Source organism: Rhinopithecus bieti, unplaced genomic scaffold (genome assembly GCF_001698545.2).
Source record: "Rhinopithecus bieti isolate Rb0 unplaced genomic scaffold, ASM169854v2 scaffold_20651, whole genome shotgun sequence".
In the NCBI taxonomy this organism is placed as follows: Eukaryota; Metazoa; Chordata; class Mammalia; order Primates; family Cercopithecidae; genus Rhinopithecus; species Rhinopithecus bieti.
The window spans coordinates 760321-777600 of record NW_016809930.1 but is presented as its reverse complement, the minus strand read 5'-3'; the positions used below and the strand labels follow the sequence as shown (position 1 = coordinate 777600).

The 17280-nt window shown below is 40.2% G+C and overlaps 1 protein-coding gene across 6 annotated transcripts in view; it reads left to right on the top strand.

Moving 5' to 3' along the window:
- The first annotated feature begins 5486 nt into the window (after positions 1-5486).
- The window catches only part of UBE3D (ubiquitin protein ligase E3D), a 178386-nt gene continuing 166592 nt past the window's right edge, over positions 5487-17280 (top strand). For 3 of the 6 annotated variants that reach the window (XR_001888962.1, XM_017890975.1, XM_017890977.1), the window contains exons 1-3: positions 5489-5682; positions 13212-13408; positions 16979-17069. Coding sequence is in view for 4 of the 6 variants with exons in the window: in XM_017890975.1 (XP_017746464.1) it covers positions 5606-5682; positions 13212-13408; positions 16979-17069 (365 nt within the window). In the remaining 2 variants the exon portion in view is untranslated. Of the gene's footprint in view, positions 5748-13211; positions 13409-16978; positions 17070-17280 lie in introns of all 6 variants that reach the window. The other 3 variants (XM_017890978.1, XM_017890976.1, XM_017890979.1) reach the window with 3 other exon arrangements.

Here is a 17280-nt window from a genome sequence, read left to right as displayed (position 1 = left end):
AGGCAGGAGAATAGCTTGAATCCGGGAGGCAAAGGTTGCAGTGAGCTGAGATCACTCCACTGCACTTCAGCCTGGGTGACAGAGCGAGACTCCATTCCATTAAAAAAAAAAAAAAAAAGGAGGTTATTTCCTCTTCATTCTCTTTCAGTTCCTCTGACTGCATCAAGAAGAAAGTCTCAGTTTGGTGCCAAGATGTTAACATCACTGAAATTCTTGCCAATCTCACTTTTAAACAAAGGGCAAGTTGAGGCTTAGAGCCTCCTGCAGGCAATAGTTTCTAGCTAGAAATTAAGAACACTTTGATTTTCATTATTTTTATGTATACGTCCACCTTCTGTTTATGATAAGTGCCACTTGCTTTTTACTCATAGTTATTTCAAGCTTCCTTTAAAATATTACTTTAATAATCACATTGATATAAATATTAGTAAGTAAACAGGAAGTATGCCAAACAGGAAGATATGGCCAAAATTCTGAAGATGATATCACAACGACTGAAGTTTAGGAAATATTACATTAATCCATTTGGTCAACAAATAAGTGCCGGCTATACGTTCGCCACTGGGTTAGCCACCACAAAGAACGGAGAAGAATGTTAAAAAAAAAAAAATGTGAACAGGAAAGTCAGAAGAGGAGGAAATTAATTCAAAATGAAGTAATCAAAAAAAAGATTCACAGGGTAGGCATTTGAGCTAGGTCTTAAAAGATAGGTATAATTTAGACACTCAGAAACAGGAGAACATTCTCAGAGAGTAAAAGTATAACAATATGTGCCTGAGTGGTGGCATCTTCCAAATCTTGATTGTGGTGGTAGTTACATGGGTGCATATATATCTACTAAAACTTATTGAAATGTACACTTAAATGAATGTACATCTGTGTATATAAATTTTTCCTTAATAAATCTGACACTGTATAATTGACCAATGCAATCAAAGGTCATTGAAATTTCAGGCTTGGATAGCTTGGAGAGGAGGAAGTAAATACGATAAAGGAAAAAGGGAAACCGCCAATTAAAGACAAAGGGATCGTATTTTCACATAATTCTCAATAAAAACCGTTAGCTATTACACAAAAAATATTAGCTTTACATTTCTACTTAATAGTTTTATTCCAGAGAGATAATTTACCTGAAATAACACTTATCTGTTAAAATTACATGTTCTATTTCCACCTCTCTTATCCCCAAGCAAAACTGTGCATTAACAGCATTCCCGCTAAAAAAGTAACAAAGAATGAACAAAATATCCACACTGGTTGGGTACCAGCGACACTTAACAGACTTTAGCAAAACAGTTTAAGATTGTGTTCAGCACACATCCTATTTGTAAAGCAATTCAGAAATAACTGTCTCAGAATTTGTGTTTTAGCCTTTAGCTCTTTTCCATGATATAAGCTCTTAAAATTATGTAGTTATTACACAGTAAGCACATTTTGGGTGGCTTCTACCACAATTTCATTTTAGGAATTCATGACTATAAGGAGAAATCATCATAGCAAAAGTGATGCCATTATCAACAAGTCTTCACTTTTTGAAACTTTAAAATGCCATTTTGAATAAAATCAATAACTCCACTCCACCATAAAATAAAATTCAAAACATGAATTATGGTTAAAAAAACAAGTAACAAAAGCAGAATACGATAACTCTTCTGCCAATAATTAAAGCATTAAGACTCATGGGAACTTAATTGTATCCTGAATATTTTACTAAGATAAATATAATTCTTTTTTTATACAAGTGAGTTGCCACTAGATCTTCATGCTCCAAAAAGCTTAAAATGACAGCCAAAAAATAAGCCTAATGCATGGACCTTTACAGTTGAAGAGGACTCAGCTCAACTACAGCAGTTTTTAAATTTATATTCTATGTAATTATATTCTAAGAGTTGTCAACCAATTGGCCATGAGAAAATAGATCAGGTAAGTGTGGGAATGCTAGGATAACCTGGAGATTTACATGTATCAGCATAACAGTAAAGGTTTTGAAGAGTCCTGCCTTTATAAGCAAAAAAGTTTAACCTAGCTTAACCTAGGGTGCTCCCAAGTTAATTGCCATCGAACACTGCTTTGGGGGAAGTAAGCCTATTAAATGGCTTTAGAACACTGTTCAGGGGGAAATACCAGTTTGGAAAACCCTGGTCTTCTCAAATTTCCTTAAACGATGACAAAACCGAAGCCCAGAGATCACACCTGGCTAGTAGCAGATTAAAGGACTTGAATCTAATCTCTTCATTCCCAGGCCAGAGCTCACTCCGTTACTTTAACTACAAAATAGGACTTCTTTGAATGTACACAATCAAACATTTAACTGACAGCACGTATCTTAAAGATTTGGGTTACGGTGTCCCATTTTCTGGTTTCTGTATTAAATCAGGTGTTTTTAGTTCTTTCTTTCAGCACTAGGTCCCTAATAATCAAGCCCACGTGGAGATTTGCTACTGCTTAACAATTACAGAGAATGATTTAGTTATCAGTTGTGGCCGAAGGTAATCACTAAAATAAAGCATTCAGACTACTCGTGGTTTTAATTTACTCATAACTTCAGTCGGCCCACCTAAATCACTGTTATCGATCAGGTGGTGAGATGCTTAGTACATAATGTTGACATATGTTATTCACTGTAGACCATATTAATACCCAGAAACAAAATTAAAATGTAAGAACTTATGTCTGCATAGACAATGGCCAACAACATCAAAACAGATTTTTGTCTTTCTACAGTTCAGGGTCTCTTTGTTAGACAGTTTCCTACATTTTTGGTAATTATCATTTTTTTGACTGCTTTAGCTGGAGTCGAAGTCATTTTCCCAATCTTTACATTTCTCAAACGCCATAGAACTCTAAGACAGTGTAAAAATGTTCAAACACAATGTACTTAGCTTAAGAAAAATAGTTGTGTGCCATTTCCCGCCCCGTCAGGGTACAAGAATGGAGGAGGCCCGAACAAGTGGCTATTGTTATGTTGCAACTTCAAAAGGCTTGGGAATCAAAGGTGATAATTGTTAACAACTCCCGTTTGACTCTTCTGACTTCCTCTTAATAAACTTCGGTACTCCTTTCTAAGCCTCCTGGAGAACATGAACCATCGCGGGCCTACGTGTCTCCTCGATGCTAAAAGAACCCACCAGCCAAGGAAAAGGCACAACGCCTGGATTTCTCCAACAAAGAGGGTACTCCGCGCGCCTCCATCGCACAGGTGCGACCTCTGCCCCAGCCTTGCGCACAGCTCCGCGCCAGCAGGGGAGGCTCGGGACCTGCCCCCGGCCCCGCCTCCAGCCTGCCTCACCTGGGGCCGCCCTCGCGCCTCTGCCCGGCCCAGGCCTTGGCCCCAGCTCTAGCCCTCTAGTCCCCGCGCAGCTCTCGACTCCCCGGAAACCAGAGGGCGGCCGACCAGTTTCGCGGCTTCTGGCGGGGCCGGAGCGGCAACACCCCCGACACCACAGCAGTCAGACCCGCAAGGCGTCCCCGCGGCTCAGGACCTAGCCCAGCCAAGAAGGATGCTCAGAGCCGGCGACCAGCCTAGCGACCGCACTAGGGGCGGGGACGCTTTTACCTGCTGCTGGCTTGGCAGCTCCTAGCCGGCGCCGCTTTCCTGGCAACCACGGCAGCTACACGGAGATCGGGAGCCGAAGGGCCTAGTGACAGCTCCCAGCGTGCACCGCGCTCGCGCCCACGCCGGCGTCGACGTCTGCGGCCTTCGATCCCCACCCCCGGTCGGCTTCCTGCCTCCCGGCCCTAGCTGTTGCCACAGCGCCCTCAAGTGGACTGTCGCTGGAAGCGGCCACGGCTACCAATTTCAGGAGTGGGTAGAAAGGGGGTTAGCAGATGTTTTCATTTGAAGGGATAATAGGAACTGAAAACAGCTTTTAAATATTATTGTAATAGTTTCTCAATATTTCATATGAGTAACCTGAGGCCCAGAGAGGTTAGGAGACTTGTGAAGTTAGGAGACAAATAGTTGGTGTCAGATTTGGAACTATTTTGAGTCTAGAGCTCTATCAATCATATCTAGTTACTCCAAGGTAAATTGCACCGTTTTGCAAACACCGTGGGGTAAAAAAATGAAAGGTGTTGCAAATACATAACTAAATATATAACAATCTTTTAAGCTAACAAAACAATTATAAAGAGTAAGCTGTGCTAAGGAAGTTGCATATTTCAATATAATGTGTCAATATTTAAGCATTCAATAGCCTCGGATACTAAAGGTGGAAGATATGAAGAGTTGAAATCATCATCCTTCAAATAAGTGAATTATTTGAGACCAAACAGTAGTAAACTTTATTTTTTTAAGTGAGTTGTTGCTTCCATCTATGATTTCAAATTATTGGGATAGATATAATAATTTGTGCATCAACTTAATACACTTTAATCACCCCAAATACTGATTTTAGAAAAATTGCCTTAAGCTATTATCTTAAAACATGTGACAGGATTTATTTATTTAGAATTTATTTATGGTCTAGGCCGGGCATGGTGGCTCACACCTGTAATCCCAACACTTTGGGAGGCCGAGGCGGGCGGATCTACCAAAAATACAAAAATTAGCCGGGCGTGGTGGCGTGCACCTGTAATCCCAGCTGCTCGGGAAGCTGAAGCAGGAGAATCGCTTGAACCCGGGAGGCGGAGGTTGCAGTGAGTCGAGATTGCGCCACTGCACTCCAGCCTTGGCGACAGAGCCTTGGCGACTCTGTCTAAAAATAAAACAAAACGAAAACAGCAGTTCCTTGTTTTTAAGAAGTCCTATTGTAATTCTACGCTGGTCTTATATTTTAATAGTTTTTCATTATAAGTATTTACTATGTCAAACTTTTCAAAACTATCTTCTAGTTGTAACGGGATGACAACTTCTCTTAGTTTTTACTTTTGTGAAAGTGAATAGTGGAGCTGTACATACGTAATCATTCCCATCTTCCTTTTTTACCCCCTAAAAAATGGTTAGTCCCGATAGACTTCAGCCATACTCTTTTGCGTTAGGTAAGAAAGAACTTCCTCATGTTTTTGCACCTGTTTCAATTTTGGAGCTATCTTAAGTTGAGAAGCAATGGCAAGTCAATTCTTGAAAAGTTTGTTGCTTTAGACAGAGGCTAACAAATGACCTCTGTTCATAAAGAGATCAAAATAAAGTGGGTTTGGAGCCAGGAATTCTGTTCTTGGATCTCCTGGGGACAAAGTCCACCTGTAACACCTGCCTCCATCACCTCCCTCGCTTCGAGCTAGCCAAAGGAGTGAACCCTGGGTCTGATTTTTATGGTCATTTCCAGGGAGGCTAACGCGCCAAGTCACGCTCAAAAGAAGCAGAGTGGGAGGATAGCTCGCCTCTCGCCGCCCACCTTTCTCAGCACTGTGGGCCCAAGTCTGGTTTTGAAAATGCGCGCACCGCCCAGGCCTCGGGGGTCCCGCGCCTTCTCGGTGGTGTACTCTCCCGCCGGCAGGCGGCGCTGTGAGCTGGTAGGCGGTGTCAGCCATGAGATCTGTCACAGGCGCCTGCGCCGCCGCGGGGCTGCTGCTGGTTGGTCCGCACGTGGAACCTCTCCTGGTCCTGTTGACCCGGGCCCCTCGGAACCTCCAGCTTGGTCCGGTCCGGGACTGGACGCCCGCCATGGCGGCTACTGCAGCGGAAACGCGCATGTTTCTGGAGGTGCGGAGACAGTTGCAGAGCGCGCTGCTGATCCTGGGGTAAGAACTGGGATTCTAGGCGCAGTGCCCAGCTCGCTTTACTGCTGCCCGGGGATCGGGGGCTGGTGAGTCTCTCTCTGTCTCTCTCTGAACGAGGGATTTTGAGTTTCTTCTTGCCGGCTGCGTAGAGCCACTCCATCACTCAAAGTGAAGCTTTCCCCTGTAGTCGCCTCCGCCACTCCCACCCCTGCTGACAGTCTGGGTATCTTTGGGCAGCTTTTTAGAAATTCAGGGTCTCAGCTCCACACCAGACTTAGGGAATCAGAACTTATATTTTAACAAGGTTCCCAGGAATCAAATGCACATTAAAATTTGATGAACAGTCATGTAAAACACTGTTGGCAGTGCCCGGCATTTCCAACAAAACAATGCAAAAAATGATTTGTTTGCCTCTCTTCGGGATCCTCCTTACTGGATCAGTTCCTATGTGTGAGCTTCTTGTTTTGTAGATAACCTCGGGTCTTTCCCCCCAAAACTGCTCTTTGCAGAGAAACCACACAATCATTCAATAAACTGAGTTTAGTGAACCTCGAAGAAAGGTTGCAGACTTCTTATTGGCGCTCGTTCATTTATTCATATTCTGCTTTCCAGTGAGAACGGCGAGCTTATTATTCGCTACACAAACAAATAACTTTTAGGGAAAATGTTCTCTGTTTTGTTTGACAGCAGTTTTAATGATTTGTGGTCCCCTTGTCTATTCCTTTGTGATCGCTGTTTCAAACAGAGTAAGTTAAATGTTAAAATCCTGACACTGTTATTACACAGTGCCACAGGTAGACTGATGCTTAATTTTTTACTCTTATCCCTAAATCTGCCAGATATCTGGTGTGGCCATTTGGAATATGGCATGAGAACTGAGTTCAAATGCTAGCTTCTTCACAAAATTAGAATAATTTATTCTGAATTTCTTCAATCTTGAAATGGGAATAACAGTTAGTACTCCGAATGTATTTTTCTCTTTCAAAAATTATGAATTTGGGCAAATATCTCCAATTCTGGTGCACCTTGTAGAGTAATTAGGAACCCAAACCCTACCAAAATAAAACAAAAACCACATACCCACACCAAACCCTCCCTTCCTCTCATCCAGGGCCTTTCACAGTTCCCTTGGACTACTCCCCCTTGTTTAAGCAAGTTACCCCGGTGGTTCACACCTGTAATCCCAGCACATTGGGAGGCCGACTTGGGCAGATCACGAGGTCAAGAAATCGAGACTATCCTGGCCAACATGGTGAAATCCTGTCTCTACTAAAAATACAAAAATTAGCTGGATGTGGTGGCACGTGCCTGTAGTCCCAGCTACTGGGGAGGCTGATGCAGGAGAATCGCTTGAACCCGGGAGGCAGAGGTTGCAGTGAGCCGATATTGCGCCACTGCACTCCAGCCTGGCGACAGAATGAAACTCCGTCTCAAAAAAAAAAAAAAAAAAAAAAAAAAAAAAAAGGAAAAGAAACCTAACTTTGCTGGACTTAGTTTTGCCATTTCTTGAACTACTTATAAATGGATTCATACAGTATATACCTTTTTGTTTCTGGCTGCATTCCTTCCGTAATATTTTTGAGATTCATTTTCCATCTATGTGGCTGCATGTATCAGTAGTCCATTCCTTTTTCTTGCTAAGTTTTCCATTGTATGAATATACCACAGTTAATTTATCTGTTCTCCTATTGCTGGAGGTTTTTCTTGTTTCCGGAGTTTGCTTGTTATGAATACAGCTGTCATAATACTGTCATATAAATCTTTTTTTGGACATACATTTTTATTTCCTCTTAGGTAAGTACCAAATAGTGAAATTTCTAGGTCATAGGATAGATGTGTGTGTTACTTTGTGAGAAATTACCAAACAGTTCTCCAAAGTGACTGTACCAGTTTACACATTCAACCAGAAAAAAATGAGAGTTTCAACTGCTTCACATACTCACCTATATTTAGTATTGTCAGTCCTTTTAGTTTGAACCAGTCTAGTGTGTGTAAAATAGTATCTTGTGGTTTTAATTTTCGTTTTACTGATGACTAACAATGTTGAGTGCCTTTTCACTTGCTTTTTAGCAATTCATATATGTTCTTTTTAAAAGTATCATCTAATTTTTTTGCCATTAATCAGATTATTTGTTTTGTTTAATTGAGAGCTCTTTATACAGTCTCAAAACAAGAGCTTTCTCATATAAATGCCTTGTGAATATATGACTGTTATTATCTGTGACTTACCTTTTCTTTTCTTTTTTTTTTTTTTTTTTTGAGACAGGGTCTCGCTTTACTGCCCAGGATGCAGTGCAGTGGTGTGATCATGGCTCACTGCAGCCTCAACCTCCTGGACTCAAGCAATCCTCCCACCTCAGCCTCTTGAGTAGCTGGTATACAAGTGCATGCCACCATGCCCAGCTAATTTTTGTATCTTTTTGTAGAGATAGGGTTTCACTATATTGCCCAGGCTGGTCTTGAACTCTGGACTTAAGCGATCCGCCCACTTTGGACTCCCAAAGTGCTGGGATTACAGGTGTGAGCCACCATGCCCTGCTTCATTTTTTTATAGTGTCCTTTGATGAACAGAAATTTTAATGAAGTCCACTCTGTCATTTTTTTTTTTTTTTTTTTTTCCCTTAAGGGTTAGTTTTTTCGGTGTCTTAAATCTTTGCCTACCTTAAGACTGTGAAGATGCTTTGGCAGGTTTATTTTCTAGGAGTTACATCGTTTTAGCTTTTACATTTTGATCTGTGATCAGGTTGAATTCATTTTTGTGTTTGCAGTGAGGTAGGGATCAAAGTTCATTTTTTTGGTATAAGGATATTCAGTTATTCTATCACCATCAGTTGAAAAGGCCATCATTTCTCCCATTAAAATAACTCAGTATCTTCATGAGAAATCAGTTGACTGTACTGTTTGCATAGTGTGTCTTTTCTACCCTTTTAACCTTTCTTATGTCTTTCTGTATAAAGCAAAAAACTGTAAACATACTGTATTTCTCTAAAAATAGCATAAAACTATATGCTATTTTAAAAAATATATAGTTGGGTGATTTTAAATCTGTTCCAATGATCTGTGCATTTTAATTAAAATGTTTAGTCTATTTTATATTAATGTAAATATTGGTGTTCTTGTTCCTAATTGCTATGGTTTGGATGTGTTTTGTCCCTATGTTTTGTCACGTTGATCCCCAATGTGGCAGTGTTGAGACATGGGGCCTAGTGGGAGGTGCATGGTTCCTGAGGGCAGATCCTTCTTGAACAGATTAATGCCCTCCCATGGAGATGGGTGGGTGAGTTCTCTCTCAGGAATGGATTAATTCCTGCCATAGTGGGTTCAAAAGGGTCTGGTTTCCTCAGTTTCCATTGACAGATGTAAAGATCTACTTATGTTAAGCCATCTTAGCATTTTGGGATAAACTTTGGCCATTCATTTATTCAATCCACAGATGTTTAATGTGTTCTTACTCTAGTGCCAAAAATTCAAATTCTAAGTGCTGAGAATACAGCCATGAACAGTAACAACAACAAAGACAAAAACACCTATCTTTGTTGAGCTTACAGTCTAATGGTGGCAGTAGGGAAGAGTTGGCAGAGAATATACAAAATAAATACATATTTAATAGAAATGGAGAAAAAATTAAACAAAAAAGGGATGGGGAGAAAAAAATTACAATGTTTTATTTCAAACGAGAAAGTAACATTTGAGTATTAAACTGTAAGCAGTGAGGTGTAGAACTGACATACCTGGTGGGAGACAATTTCCCTTTGAGAGAGTGAATGTGAAAGGGTGCCTAGTTCAGAGAGATGCGGATGAGGTGGGGGAGCACATAATAAAAAATCTTATGGCAGTGTGCTGGTACATGTTTAATAACCTACTCTCCATGAAAATAAACAAAAAGACAAACTGAGGTCTTGATTTGAAGTATTTGTTGATTTCTTTGGTGTGAATACTTTCACCATGTATAACCTTCAGCCTACCAACTTGGTGAGGTGAGTTGACCTGCTTTGCAGAACTCCAAGGATTTTAACAACAGGTTCTCCAAAGCTTGTAGCAGCAGGGCCTACTATACCACTGTGACTTATGGACCATCGAAAGGGCTTTAGCTTATAGTTTGAGTGAGAGATGAAGTCCTTGGATAGTTTTAAGAAGGTGTGATACCTGACAGAATACAAGTCAATGGTGAAGAAAGCCTCCAGTATGAAAGTATTGTATGAACTATGTCAATCAAACTTAGTCTTAAAGTAGGACATTCTCCTAAAGAACCATCATCCAACCCTCACAATTGGGAAATATGTTGCTGCCATCTTACATCATTCATGTTTTGCCAGTTGCCTACATAATATCCCTAAATACAGAAGAATCCAGTTCAGAATAATGCATTGCATTTCACTGTCGTGCTTCCTCTGTCTCTTTCAATCTAGAAGAGTTCCTCATTTTCCATTGACTTTCATGGTCCTGACACTTTGCAAGAAGATAGTACAATCATTTTGTAGAATATCCTTCCATTTGGATTTGTCTTATGTTTCTTCAAGACAAGATTCAGATTTTGCATCTTTGGCAGGAATATAACAGAAGTGATGCTTCCTGTTAGGTGGCACATGATTTTGTTTTGTTCCATCAAATTGGTTATGTTAACTTTGAGCACTTAAGTAAGAGTGTCTGCCAGGCTTCTCTACCTTAAAGTTACTCTTTTTCTCTTCATAATCAATAATTGGAGAGGTATTCTGAAATTATGTAAATACCGTGTTCCTCATCAGAGTTTCATTTTATTCAATTATGTGTATCGGTAAGGACACATGATTCTTACTGTGGGTTACTCAGTGGGTTTTATTTTTTATTTTATTCAATGGGCTACTTTTTTGCTCGTATTATACCAGACATGGCCAAGGAAGTCTTTTCTGGATGGTTTCTGCGTCTTTTTTGATATGTCCCTGTCATTCTTTTATTTCTTCATGTTCTAGCAACATGTTCCAGGTTTATTTCATTCTTTCCCTGTACAGCGCTGGATGTAGTCATTTTACTAAGGAACTTTGTTTTTGGTTTGTTTATTTCATTTTTTAAAGCAGAAAATGGCCTTTACAAACCAAGATCTGGGCACTAAGTGTACTCATCACTATTGAATGTTGCTTCTCCCAGAACTAGGGTATGTGTGTATGACTTACATATGATGTTTATGTATGGTTGTGCCTACATACATATGTACATACATGCATTTACAGCTATCTATATTACTGTATCTATTTGTAAACATTGAAAACCATGACTTCACACAGGTATTTCTACAGGTATTCTGCCCCTCCACCATAGGGTCCATTCTAGTTTCCTCCCTTTCTCTTTTTGTAACTCCATTCTCCCACAGTAAGAATCATGGCCCTCATTATCCTAGTGGCATTTATTTGGTCAGTCTCCCTCTATGTAATTAATATTCTGCTGACATCCTTTGCCACCTCCCCCTCTGCTCATTGTTGACGCTCTCCTCACCTGCTTGGACGCTGTTATGGACTGAATGTTTGTGTCCCCTCAAAATGTACATGTTGAAGCCCTAACCCCCGAAATGATGGTCTTAGGAGATGGGGCTTTAGGAGGTAGTTAGATTTAGATGAGGTCTTGAGGGTGGGCCCCCCCGATGAGATTAGTGTCCTTATATGGAGAGGAAGAGGCACCGAACTTCCTTTCTCTGCCATGTCTGTTGTTTAAGCCACCCATCTATGGTATTTTGTTATAGCAGCTGAGCTAAGACAGGCTCTGAAACCCCATCCTGAGCTGGCCTCACCTCCTGTTCAGATTTCCTCCTCACCTGTCTTGGGATCTGACACCCCTGCTGAGTGGTCCTCCTGGTGGATGCCCTCCACAGCCTGCTTGGTTTCTCATATCCATGCTGGGCCACTGTGTCACCACCCTTGCACTGATGCTTCCCTTGCTTGGCCCTATAAAATGACTAAGGTTTTTGGGACTGGGAAGAAATGTGATAAACCAGAGATGGGGTGGCAATGGAGACTTAGGAATCCAGTGGTAACCCTTGCAGCACTTGGAAGTGTCAACCCTACACAGTCTAGTTTGAAAGTCATTGAGGCAGCAAACGGACATTGTGTTATTTTTAGAGCAGTGGTCAGAGAACTATGGCCCATTGGCCAAATCCTGCCTGCAGCCTGTTTTGGTACAGCCTGTGAGCTAAGATTTGGATTTTTCTTCTTTATCTTTTTTACTCTTAGACAGGTTCTTGATCTGTTGCCCAGGCTGGCATGCAGTGGCGTGATCATGGCTCACTGCAGTCTCCTAGGCTCAGGTGATCCTCCCCATCTCAGCCTCCTGAGTGGCTAGGACTACAGGTGTGTGCCACTATACCCAGCTAATTTTTAAATTTTTTTTGTAGAGCCAGAGTCTTGCTATGTTGCCCAGGCTGGTCTCAAACTTATGGCTCAAACCATTCTCTCACCTTGGCCTCCCAAAGTGCTAGGATTAGAGGAGTGAGCCACCTCGACCTGCTGATTTTACATTTTTTAAGGGTTGTTTTTTAAAAAATAAAAATTAGAATATGTATTCTACTTTGAGACCATACATGGCTCATAAAGCCTAAAATATTTACTATCTGGTCTTTCACAGAAAAAAAGGTGCTGACGCTTGTTTTAGAGGATCATTATTGCTTAAACACCATTTCTTGAAATTGGACTTTTGACTCGGATTTGAAGCTGTTGTCCCTGCAAAAAACTCAGGTGCTTAATATTCTGTATTGCTAACTAAGTGCAGATCCATATGCTTTGAAAAGGAACTAGCCAGAAAGTAGCTGTAAGATTTTCTAAGGCAGATTTCTGAGGCCTCATCAAGATTCACACCTGAATATATCGTCTGCCCTGTGTACTCAGATGACACTCAAGCAAATGACTTGCTCTCTGCACTTAGTTGACACCATGTGGATGGCCTGCTGTCTGCACTTAAGGAGGAGCCATGGTACTTTGTACCTCTGTTGCAATGCTAAGCCTATTGCAGTTTCAGAGGAGGGTCATTTCCATACATGCCTTTTCCCCTCTATACATTTGACATCTGGGGGCTTTTGACAGGGACTGTGTTTTACTCTTTATTGCCTATACTGAATAATTTTTGTTTACTGTGAATTGTATTAGTAAGTCCTTTCACACCTGATATTCATACATCACTATATTGTTTTCTTCATTAATTCTTTTTCTTAAAATTGACAGATTTTTCTCTTGTATCTTAGCTTCACTGAATCTTGGTCTCTTTATTAAAATCTTGTATTTGAAATAACAGTACTTTGCTCTGATTTACTATAAAACATTATTTTAGTGCTCTTCTCAGAAGGAAGAACCAAAAGTCTGTCCCAGAACTTGCATATTATGGTGACGGTGAAGGGCACTCTCTGACCAGATCTAAAGCTAGTGTAGGTTGCTTTCCTTTATGATCTGCTTGCTGCTGTTTTTCTGGGAGAGTGACTTTAGAGCCTCTATTGAAGAGGAACAAAGAGATCCTTGGCCATATTTGTTTCTTTCATCATGTGGTTTTCATTATGAGAAATAATTTGTTTGGGTTTTGTTTCTAATTACTAGAGAACCGAAAGAAGGAGGTATGCCCATGGATATTTCCATAATGCCATCTTCACTCCAGATGAAAACCCCCGAAGGCTGCACAGAAATCCAGCTTCCAGCAGAGGTCAGGCTTGTACCTTCCTCTTGCCGTGGGCTACAGTTTGTTACTGGAGATGGACTGCACCTGCGGCTGCAGGCACAAGCAGAATTAGGCACAAGTGAGTAATATTAGCACTTCTGCTTCTGTATTTACCTTTTAGTTATGAACCAAAGGTGATTTTTCCTTTGATAAGTTGAACTTTTCCCAGGTGAAGGGGTTGAGAAGCTCTAGGGTCTTTGTCAGCCTTGCCAGTTATTGGCTGTATGCAATTGAACATGTTACTTAACCTTTATGAGGCTTCCTCCCTCCCTCCCTTCTTTCTTTTCCACCCACAGCAAAATTGAGCAGAAGGTGTAGAGATTTCCCATTTACCTACTGCCTTGTTTCTTTAATTGTAAAATTTTCTGGCTCACAGATGGGAAGATTAAATCAGATGGCAATTGTATAAGACCTGACTGATTTTAAAGCATTACATGGAAATTTATTCATTCAGCAAATATTTTGGTTTGTGCCATGTGCTAGGCATCAATCTAGGTGCGGGGGATACAGAAGTGAACAAGGTAGGGGAGGTGTCTGCTCTCATGGAGCTTACATTCTAATTGGTGAGAGCAGATAATAAGCAAACAATTTAAATATTAAGAAAAGTGTTATGATAATATAAAACAGAATAATGGGATAGGGAGTGACTAGGGTTGCCTGAAGGATGATCAGTGAAGGCCACTGTGAGGAGGTGATGGTTGACCTGAGTCCTGAATAAGGAAATCCTATCCATGTGGTGACAGTTCCAAATAGAGAAAACAGTACACAAAGGATCCTGCAGTTGAGTTTGATACTTAATTTGATTTTGATTTTTACTATGCCTGTTATACTTACAACATTTTGTAACTGGTATAATGATTCGGTAATGCAGTAGAAAATTTGCTTTTTCTAAGACCTCGGGGTTATTTATTGAATAAAATTATTGGCTCATTACATCTATTACAATGGATGTGCTATATGCTTTGGGGGATTAAAATTATGTCAAAGGGGGAAACAGGCTATAAAAGACTTATATGATGTTTATTACCAGAGAAAGATTGTAATTCTTTCAGTTGCACACTGACACTTCACTGCTGCCTCATCTGTAATAAACCTTTCATCTGAGCAGTGTGGATCCTGGAGATGGGGTCAGCAGGAGTGTTTGGAAGAGCCACTTAGAAAATGTTGAGTATTCCCCTGAGTCTCTATTGTGGGCTTTTGTGAGGAAAGAGAAGATAGAGAGGGTTTCATTTCTTTTTTGCTGGAGAGCAATGTTTGCTCAAGTCCTGGGTTAGTGAATAACTAGTTTGAGTTGGACAGGGTTGGTTTTAGGAACAAGGGGTAGGGAAAAGAGATGGATGTCATGGCATTTAAATATTATAGGATGAATACTAGGAATGACTGTTGGAATAACCATAGCAAGAAGGTTAGGGTCACCAAGCTGGGAAGTAGACTCTCTGAGTACCCTTACTAATGGGCAGAGAAAGTGTTGTTTTATGGAAGAGGCCATGGGAGGCTGGATGTTGTGTTGTCATCACCTTCTCCTTCACAACAGTTACCTCTTTTACAAGAGTAACCACAGCAGGAATTTTGTGTTGGATCCTGAGATTTGGGAAAGGCAAGCATGAAAGCCACAGTGGAGTGTTTTCTGGGGCTGTGATGTTAAAGATGGAGGAATAGAGACCACCAGGGACATAGTATTGGGTTTTTGCCCATCCATATTCTGTATTCTGTAACTGAATATACAAATATCAAAACTGGAATTATTTTTAAAAACTTAAATCCAGAAACATTGTTTAAACTATAGGACAAAATAAATTGATTGCTATGTGCTGATTTGCATACTGTTTGTGTTCATTGGTCTCCTATTTCTTTACACTTTTAATATATTTTGCTCAAATGTCTGAAAAGGAAAACTACCAAAGGACTGTTCCATAGTGCATGAAAGAGTATCCAAAACAGATTCCTCAGCACTTAATTGCCTGAGTGCTTTCCATATAATAGATGGTGTATAAATATTTGCGGAATGAATAAATATGAATAGATGTGTACTGGTGTGAACTTGAATCAAACTGTTTTGTAGGAAGTGACTTGAAAGTTTTAGCATTCAGTTTGTGTTTCAGGGTTTTTAAAAAGATGACTTTTCAATGCTAAGAACACCCTTTTAAGGACAACTATAGCAAACATCATACTGGTATACTGCTATTTTGAGTGTCAAACTGTGACCCTCAATGTGGAACTAGCTACAGTAGGATCTATTAGAGCACATGCATTAGATTGATCCCCCGCAGCAACACTCTCCCAGGATTCCTCTATTATCAGAAGCTCTGAGTTTTAAACCCGACCCAGTGCATCGTGCTGGGTGACCAGCAGAGGGTAGTGTTTCACTGAAAATTTGTTTGTGGGTCTGGAAAGAATATTTTGGATTCTTAGGTTTCCTTTTAATCTGCTCAAAGTTAAATACTGTTAATTTCACCTTAGTGCTATAGGGATTTCTGACCGCCCCTTACAAACTGTTAAGATTTTTAATTGCCAAGGCATAAACCTTCTAGCATCAGTTTTTTTAATCTTAAAATATATACAGAAAAACACAAACCAAATCCATATTGCTTGATTCTGATGGATATGAGCTCATTTGTTTAATTAGATTTTTACAGACATATTTTAGTTGTTTCTTTTAAATGAAAGTTTCCTTATTTCATAAAAGAAATAATGGAAACTAAGGGAACGTGCTGCCTTATGCTGCTCTTACCATAGCGTGAGAAATATACATTTTTTCCCCACAGCTTTCAGTGTTTTACCATAGCTTTCATTAGAAATTGACTTTTGCTCTGGAATAATTGGACTTTTTTTGGAGCCATTCCATTCACAGGGAGGTGTCCAATAAACATTAGTTTGAGATCTTTGTTCATTTGGTAATATGCTAGATTGGACATAAACCTTGTTTAAATAAAATTAAACTCAAATTTGGCTGGGCATGGTGACTCACGCCTGTAATCCCAGCACTTTGGGAGGCCGAGGCAGGTGGATTACGAGGTCAGGAATTCAAGACCAGACTGGCCAAGATGGTGAAACCCCGTCTCTACTAAAAATACAAAAATTAGCCAGGTGTGGTGTCGGGCACCTGTAATCCCAGCTACTCAGGAGGCTGAGGCAGAGAATTGCTTGAACCCAGCAGGTGGAGATTGCAGTGAGCCAAAAGCGTGCCACTGTACTCCAGCCTGGGTGCCTCAACAACAACAACAAAAAATTAAACTCAAATTTAAGAACTCTATTTGTTTACACTGATGAAACACTATTGTGAGACATAGCAGAGGAAAGCTAAGAATGTTGCAGAGCTGTGTAGTTAGCTTGATGAGAAGGAAATAGTTCTTTTTCACTCATCCTTAATGTTGGTATTTATAGAACGAGAGAACTAACAAATGCTACATGTGTAATCTAGGGGAGCACCTAGCTCTGGAACACTTAGCAAAATCTGTTGTTTTCAAAAACACTTCACAATATTTGCTCTGCTTGAGTCATCAGATAGTATTAATTAAATGTATAATTAAATCTGGGTGGATCATAAACTGTTTATGGATGGTAATTTATTGTGGCTATTGAACTGTTTAAGTATGATAATATATTTGTTTCAATCTCTAAGATTAGCTATTTCATTGACTTCCTTTAGAACTGATTTCAATGTTTAATCAAAGCTCGCAAGCCCAAGAATGTTGCACATTTTATTGCCAATCCTGTGGTGAAGTCATAATAAAAGACAGGTAAGGAATATATTTAACACTGATTAATTCCATGCCTGGCAATGGTTATCTCTTTTCTATCAGAATTTTCAAGAAATTGCCAATGGAGTAGTATATGGCCTTAAAGTGAGAGCCAGCTTAATATCACTTTGAACAAAATCAGCCACAAAACTTGCTAGCAATCAGAGTGATTAGCTCTTAGGGACGTAAAGGGGAGCACTAGGATGCTGGC